The sequence below is a fragment of the Bidens hawaiensis genome, unplaced genomic scaffold (assembly GCF_021521415.1).
Source record: "Bidens hawaiensis isolate Kalapana, Puna unplaced genomic scaffold, B.hawaiensis_p1.1 tig00017188_1, whole genome shotgun sequence".
NCBI lineage: Eukaryota > Viridiplantae > Streptophyta > Magnoliopsida > Asterales > Asteraceae > Bidens > Bidens hawaiensis.
In genome coordinates this window covers 482,841-492,214 of record NW_027492604.1, presented here as the reverse complement: position 1 = coordinate 492,214, position 9,374 = coordinate 482,841, and the positions used below count along the sequence as shown (strand labels likewise).

Genomic DNA, 9,374 nt, shown 5'->3' with positions numbered 1-9,374 from the left:
GATATGGGTCATCGTGGATCGCCTCACAAAGTTTGCCCATTTTATTCCCTTACCGACTAAGTATACTGCCAGCCAATTTGCCACTATTTTTCTGGATCAAATTTATAAACTCCATGGGCTTCCCAAAACCATTTTATCCGATCGTGATCCGCTGTTCCTTAGAAAATTTTGGAAAGAACTGTTTACAACTCTTGGAACGCACCTTCTTAACTCAAGTGCTTACCACCCACAAACGGATGGTCAGACAGAGGTGGTTAACCGAACTTTGGAAAGCTATTTACGATGCTTTACGTGTGATGAACCGCATCGTTGGACTCGTTTCTTGTACCTTGCGGAATTTTGGTATAATTCAAGTTATCACAGCGCCATTAATATGACGCCATTTCAAGCTTTGTATGGACGTCTTCCGCCGTCTATACCGCAATTGCCACTCGCCGAGTCCGATTCCTCCAATCTTTCTACCGCTTTGGCAACTCATCAGTCCATAGTCAGTTTAATAAAACAAACCCTCCTAAAGACCCGCCAGCGGATGGCTGATCAAGCTAATAAACATCGCCAAGATATGAAGTTTGAAGTTGGTGACCGAGTTCTTTTACGTCTCCAGAACTACCGCCAAACTTCAATGACCCGCATGCATTCTCCTAAGTTGAGTCGTCACTATTATGGGCTATTTACAGTTCTTGAACGTATCGGGCAGGTTACGTATCGTTTGGAGCTGCCGCCGAGTTCTCGTATTCACCCGGTCTTTCATGTTTCCTTATTACGGGCTTGCAAACCAGCTGAACTTATTGATTCGACTGCCACCGGTCTTGAGGACAAGCCCGATTTTGAAGGGGAGAATATTGTTACGTTGTCGGCCCATGCAACCCATGCATAGGATCCAAGCCCGGTTCCACTGCCGGATGATCAATCAAATACGAGGGCCCGTTCAACTAGAGTAATTTCCAAGCCACTTCGTTATAGGAATTAAACAAGAAGATAAGTATGGAAGTTGAAGATTTTTAATAATTATCAAGAATCTATTTCTTGATATACAAGTTATTTATTTTAATTATGAGATTGTTTCTTAGTTTGATTAGGTTTCTACTTCTTTTGTTCTTTATAAATACGTTTAGACTCTTTAATAATTTTAGTGATTTTTATTTGGTTTCTCTCTTCTCTTCCTCGTGTTCTTTGGAGATTGTCGGTTGTCTCGAATAAACCGTATCATATCTCCTCGTCAAATTTATCCTTAACGCGGTCCAAAAAAGCATGACCCAGTTCTTGTGATTGAACCCTTGAATTATTCCTGAAGTGTAGAAGACACTATGACAAAAGATACTCTCCATCATCGGTTCAGGTGATCATCTTTCCAAATTAGAAATAATTTTTGGGGTAGTAAAAAATTGAATGAAACTGGTTTTATATATATATATATATATATATATATATATATAGGGGAGGGTTATTATAAAAAGAAGTAGTTTCCTAGGAAGACTAGGAATAAATCACAACCATTGGATCATGTTAATCAATGGTTGAGATTTAAAATTACAAAAAACCGACATAGTTTCCTAGAATTATTCTTTAACCATAGGTTGTAATGCCACATGTCAAAAATCTATTGGTTCTTACCATTCTTAGGAAACTATTTATTTTTATTTGAACCATTTTCTATATATATATATATATAACCGTTGAAATAGTTCCAAACCTCTATAATTAAAATTTTAATCTATTATCCAATGGTCGGGGTAGTACTATTAACCATTAGTTCTAATCATACTATTAACCAACTGTCAGGCTCGAACCATAAATAAGAAACTAGAACTGGTTCTGATGAAATTTAGAGATTAAAAACAATAACATAATAAACAACAACATTATTTCATTATCATAATTACGAGCATTTTATTACACAACGACAAACATTATATTAAGCATAAAAAGTTAATAACAAACACCGTTCACCGTCTTCATGCCACTCTCTACACCCATTAGGCTTGGTTTTGGAGAGTTGCGGAGATTTACGATTCTCCTGTTTTTATGGCGTCTAAATGTTTTTTTAGTATGTGTCCTCAAAGTGGAGTTTGACATTGCCTTCAGAAACTTCTCATGGTATTTGCATCGAGCCATTTTCGTTGCGTCCATCATAACACACAAGCCGTAGTGTGTCGAAACCTCCGAGTTTCTTGGAGTTTCGATTACCATAACAACTTCATCATTGGACGCCATTTGACTGGTTGCCGGTTTGAGTGGGCTTGCATTTTAAAGTGGTTTAATCAAACCTTTACCTAGCCTACCTATTTATAGAATGTGTTTATGTATTTTATGGTCTATAAGCACTTCCAAACGTCTAAAAACGTCTATATAGTCGTTAGAACCGGTTACAATAGTCATATTTCAATTTAAATAAGAAAATAGAACAAAACCCGGTTGTACCCGGTTTTTGGGTAGGAACCATGCCCGGTTCCAACAGGTATTTGTCTGATGGGTTGGATCCGGTTCCTGATAAGAAGTTTCATAAAAGAACCGGTAGGAAAATACCCGGTTACGGGTAAAATAAACCCTATTTGTGCGCCTATTAGCTATATACACGGAAATTATAGAATGAAAACCCACCTTATTTGTCAAAGAAAGGGACAGTTGGGCTAGCAATTGAAAGAAAGAAATACGGGCTCCGCCGCTCCAACACTAATTCTTGAATTGACTAGCTACTGAGCTGGATAAACAATTATGTGGATTATGAGGCCCACAAGAATTAGGGAGTTAAAAGAAAAAAGGTCAGATCACGGAAATGAGGTACGAACCGTAGAGGGTAGAGACGCAAGGGAGGCATACCAAGACAGAAAAAATTAAGTTCGTTCTATTGTTTAGTGTTTACAAAGTTTTCTCATTTAGTAATTCAACATTTCAAGTTCAACTATAGTTAATTTATTTTAATGAAGACTTTTGATTCTGACAATAGTAATTTTTTTTATTATTATTACGGGCTAATTGTATTTTGTAACCGCCTCCGACTGAACTGTTGGTTTAGGATAAACATTCACTTTGTTTGATTAATGTTTTGGGTGTGTTAATATTGTGGAGCAACTCGTGTTTGGATGATTTAAACAAATTATTTATGTTTCAAGTGTCTTTCTTTTATCATTCACATTCGGTTTCTTGCATCATGAGCGGTTTGATAGCAAAGAGGGGGCATTTGTCATTTATAATTGGGTAATTGGATTGTAAGATTTATTATTAAAAACATGCCTTCAATTATCACATCAACTAATTAATTCCAAGACCAAGTTTATGTGGTGTCTAATTAATCAAATGAGTTTTGTATGAAACCTAAAATCTGAAACCTGAAGGTTGTTGCAGTTCCCTTAAATTGAATTTTAATATATATTCAAAGTCTTTGTTTGTTTCTATAATCAGTCTTTTTAATTCAGCTTGACATCGATTGTCCACTTAAGTTGGTTAATTTTAGTTTAAATGGTCAAACAAATAGTGTAACACTGACGAAATGATCCTCGTGGATACGATACCCTACTTGCTCCATCTATATAGTTTTATTAGGTTTTGCATGACTAAAACGATGGTCATCAACTGTCGGAAGCTCGTTGGGTTTCTAAAAGATAATCAGATTTCCTTCAACAAGCACTCGTCCAACCCCCTTGCCAATGTTGTCACCTCTGCTCTGGGATCTCACTTCTTGTCCAGCCACACTCTCCCATGATTTTGAATGTCTCATATTGGCTTGACTCAGTTTTCTACTAAAACCAAACCACTAACTTTACCCGATATTTTATTTGTTCCTAACATGCGTACCAATTTAATTTTAGTCGCTAAACTATTTAGCGTCTCAAAATCAGGTTGCCTCTCATGCGGCTGGGAGGGGGGAGGGGGGTTGTTGAGAACATTTATGATTTACTATCTCGACTTTATTGATAGACAAGTGACATTTTGATGATGTTGACTGGTTCAACAACTCATGCTGATGATGGGTACACATTATTGAGGAAATTTTTATGTTGCAATGTGCATTTATTTGGAGGCTGTATGCTAATTTATTGACATTTATTGTTTTTTTATGGCGTAAGTAAATTATCGAGGAAACTTTTATGGTGATGTCTATCAAGTATCAAAAGCATAATCTCTTGTTTAAACCACCTTTTATTTTAATACTTATAAAGAACAACACTCTAAAAATATTTATAAAAGTAAATTATGAATTATATACAAACGCATTTCTTTGATCTTGTGGTTGTAGTTAGTTGTCACTAATACATGTCATATATGCTTCTAAGACTTGTCTCAATTAAACGTTCAAGAAAAGGTTGCAGAGGCTATCACACGAGTCACGTTTTGTATAGCAAGTCGTATTTACCTATATGACTCGTTTAAATGCCTAGTTTTGCCCTTCGGACGAGCTTTACTCAGTATATGAGCCAATCATTTCACACGGTACAAAGATTCCGTCAACTATTTAACAACGCACAATAAGTTGATACCTACATTAGCAGAAAGATTGAGTACTAATGATAGATAGCCTTTTGTAATAGGCAAACACTCCCAAAGAACAAGATAAAAAAACTAGATATTGAAATAACTTTTCTTCCTAGTTTTCATTAACTTCAATTCTAATAGAACAAACCTTTTATAGGCTAAACAAAGAACTATCCACTATCCTAAAAATAAGACACGTTACCTAGAATTGGTAATTAATTTAAACAAACAAAACAAACTGAAATTAACACTAATGGTGCATGCATGAGAACACGGGTTGAGTTCCTCCATGAATTATGAACGTGGGTAAAGGCCATGCACATGATGGAATGGAGCTTGAACATGGGCACGTATCAACTTACTAGATATGTTGTGACACTCAAATCACACTAGTTGTTTTTTAAAAGAGGGGGGGGGGGGGGGTGTTTGCTTAAAATTGTCTTCAGCGTGTCATTATTCGTGATAGGAGCTCGACTTACAAGCCTAAGAGGTTAGTTTTTCATATTTTTTCAGTGCTCTTCGGTTCTTTTTGGAAAGCAGTGTGGTTGGGCATCCTCCTCATAAGTAGACACAACACCATATATTGCATATGTCGCATGAGCAACAATAACCACCTTAGCACTCGCCTCAGCAATAACATTGATATTTTATTAGAACTACGAGAGCCCCCACGCGCGTTGATGACATATTCTAGTGTCTGAGCTTCGCAACGACCTAATAGAGGATTTGCATATGTGACAAATTCAGTAGATAATTCATCGCGTGGGATGCAGGGATCAAGCTTCCGACACTGCAATCGCCACAACAACATCTGGATTAGCCACACCCTGATCAAGATCACATGCATAGTATGACCGACATGGTATCGTTTTTTTGGCATATTAATTTCTTTTTTTTTTTAAACGAATAATTTTGGTCTAATTATTTTTGTGCCCAAATGTTGATCCTTTTATATATAACACGAACCGAACTACATCTGGATAATGGGTAAACGAACATATTAATGTAAAAACTATATATTTTGATATCGTACTTTTGGGTATTTTGACTTGTAAATTTATATTTACTTTCTACTTAATTGTTTACTTATATTATTTGTTTACAGTTTGATTGTTATTTATATTGGTTGTTTACCGTGTATTATAAAGAAAAGCAGTCTACTAAACATTACGAACGTGAAAAGAAAAACATCGCGTTTCAAGTTTTCAAATGAGTTCTTTTTTAGAAACGAATTCAAAAGTCACAAACTATTCGTATATGAAAGCAAGTAAATGATTCCAACTACCACCGCTCCAGTAAGTTCTTATAGTTCCTTGGTCACGTCGATATTATAATTTTGGCATTTTGCGTCATAAATGTGTCGAGAACAAAACATATTATTTTCGTTGAATGTTGTCTTTTTAGAATAACATTGACCTTTTTGACATTTTCAAAGCCCAACAATATATATTTGGATCATTGATTTTAAATAAAGGTATGTATTAGATTTTTAGGATTTTTTTTCATCATCTCTAATATTTTATGTGAACAATTATAGAATGTAATGGTTTGGAGGGTGCTTCGGGACCAGACCAGTTGCCTACTAAATGGAATTTCGGTAGTCATGCTCCAACACTAATTCTTGAGTTGACTAGCATGGTGGACTAAAATAATCAAGTCCCAAGCCAATCAAATAAACGAACAAAGAAATATGCCAAACTTCACTTATTATTATATTAGGATAGTACCCGTGTTACATACGGGTTGAAAATAGATAAATAACAAAATAAATATAAACAATCATAAAATTTTATAAATAGACAACCATATATTAACATTAGGATGGCCTAAACAAAATATTAGACAGTAACATTGTCAAATAAAAAGTTAATAGTTACACAAACTTGTCTATATTAATTAGCAAGGTTATGAAAATATTTAAATCGTATTATCCCAGTATGAACTTCAAAATTTTCCGTCCAAAAACAAAAACATTTTGCTATAGAACCTGGAAAACAAAACACACCATGCAACCTGATTAATTAAGTATTAAACTAAAATGTTAATGTATTTCATAATGAGTTTATGCTAACATTAATATCTAGAAGATTATGTAAAACTAAAAACAAAATGTGTGAATGTAATAATTACCATATAAATATAGACAATCATAAAATTTCACAAGAAAACATTTAGAAAATCATAAAATTTAACATAACTTTATAAACACAATCTTATAGTAATTGTAATATTTATTACTTTAAGATAGTACCCGTGTTTATTTACCCATCAATTTAAAACATTTATTATAAACCATGTTTGAATTAAATATTACCATCTTGAAAAACATTTATCACTAACTTTATTTTCCAAATTCGAAGGTGTCATTTCTTTTATAACATTAGTAATCTTTAAGTGATCCAAACCTCTTAAAAGAAACAGATCATTGGATTCTAATATTGATTTATAATAGTACTCGTGTTACACACGGTAAAACATAATTAAAAACATGATATATATGTAACATCATATAAATTTAACGAAATGTAAATGTTGTAATTATAAAAAATGATACCTTAACATGAATTATAAGACATCATAACTTATTTGAATCAAATACAAACATACAAAGACTAACTAAGATAAATGAAAAGTTAAAATATTTTATAACTTTTATCATTAGTACAACAATAAGCAAACAAAGGAAATTAGTCTCCAAAACAATAAAACAATTCTACAATGTCGATTCAACAAAACTTTTATCTCAGTGTTGATTTAAAAGATGAACTTAATCTAAGACATTTATTACGCATTAATAACTGTAATATTTATTACTCTAAGATGGTACACGTGTTTATTTGCACATCAATTTAAATCATTTAATACAAACTATGTTTCAATTAAATATTACCATATTGAAAAACATTTATCACTAACTTCATTTTCCAAATTCAAATATGTCATTTCTTTTTAACATTAGCAAGCTTTAAGTTATCCAAATCTCTTAAAAGAAACAGATCATTGGATTCCAATATTGATTCAGGATAGTACCCGTGTTACACACGGTGCAACATATTTAAAAACATGATATATAAGTAACACATATAAATTTAATGAAATGCAAATGTTTTACTTATAAATAAATGATACTTTTACATGAATTATAAGACATCATAACTTATTTGAATCAAATACAAAAACATACAAAGACTAACAAAGATAAATGAAAAGTTAAAATATTTATAACTTATAGCATTAGTACAATAATAAGCAAACAAAGGAAATTAGTCTCCAAATCAATAAAACAATTCTACAATGTAGATTCAACAAAACTTTTATCTCAGTGTTGATTTAAAAGATGAACTTTATCTAAGACATTTATTACAAATCAATAACTGTAATGACTAAGCCGTAACATGTTTACTTTTGGTTGTATATTTAATATTTGGATATTAAGGTTTGATGGTCAAATTACAATTTAATTATGTGTGTTTATTGTGTTTAATTATCTTATCTTGAATTTAGTTTTTGTTTTAACTCAAATGGTGTTTAAGTGTATCTGAAACATCAAATGGTTTAATAAAAAGTTGCAATACATATTTTAATGAATTATTATATATTCTACCATTCATGTATTTAATTATTTGTTCTGGTAGTATTCAACTTTATATGTTACTTACATTAAGTTAAGTATATCACACGTTATTAGTTCCAATTTTAAGATGTTTTTGTCAACCTTCATACCATTTCGGGGTTGTTTGGGATTGCTTATTTTCTTCAACTTATAACTTATAAACTTATTGAAAAGTAATAAGGTGTTTGTGATTGCTTATATTGTGATAGGAAAAGTTTCATAAGTTATACTTTTGTAACTTATTAACTTAATGAAAGTTATAAGGAGACAAAATAAGAAATTCCAAACACCCCTTCTTATGCTTACAAAGTAAATATTTTAATTATTGTGTAATGTATTTTCTATATTTTACTATACAATTATACTAATTATCTCCTTGACGTGTGTATTTGAAAACATATATGTTTATATGTTTCTTACTACCCAATTATTTCTGGATTCCTTTAATAGATATACCATTTTTAATCGGTTAGCATTAATGTTTAAAATTTATGATAGACCACAGATTTTGATTTTATAACACAAAATTTTAGTTTATAATATAAAACAAAAACTTGTAGACCAATTCCTTGAATTCAGACTTTTAGTATTATGCACTTGTACAAACAAACAACTAATCCTATAAATTAGCCCAAAAAATATTCAGTGGTGATTATATTCTGGACATGTAGTGTGGCATAATTACTGATATTATCCTTTTATACTTTAAATCACATTAAAGCAATAATATGTTGAAGTCTATAAATTATTATTATACCGTCACAATACAAGAATGTAGTGTTGATTTGTTACAAGGTACAATTTCTTTCTTTGTTATTAATAATTTTTTGTTAACTTGTATGTTCAATAGCTATATGATTGTTATTCATTCTTATAGGTATTGAAAATGAGATTTCGTTTTTAAGTATTAAAAAAAATTACATGTAACATTTTAATTTGTATTTTAGTTAATACACATTGGTTTTTGAATGTATTCACAATGATATTCTCCTTTGTACTGTTATTTGTTTAACATATAACATTTTTTATATTTTTGTAGATGGATTATCCCGGGTTTTATGTATGTTATGATTCTTCTTTAGAAGTAACGGTTAATGCTAACCGATAATAATTAACAAAAGATATTAAACAGAAAAAAGTTAAAGTGTCAATTGTAACATAACTTAAACAACCAAAACATAATATTCAAGAACCCAAACATTGATACCACAAAAGCTTGTTTAAAACCTATTCAAATACTTGTGACAGGATCAGATAATGAGTTGGACAGTTGTACTCGAGTTGACAT

General features: G+C 31.7%; 1 protein-coding gene across 1 annotated transcript; it reads left to right on the top strand.

Moving 5' to 3' along the window:
• Positions 1 to 373: 373 nt before the first annotated feature.
• LOC143553403 (uncharacterized) lies at positions 374 to 877 on the top strand. Its single transcript, XM_077043406.1, has one exon. The coding sequence runs from the start codon at positions 374 to 376 to the stop codon at positions 875 to 877; it is 504 nt and encodes a 167-aa protein (XP_076899521.1).
• Positions 878 to 9,374: the final 8,497 nt, after the last annotated feature.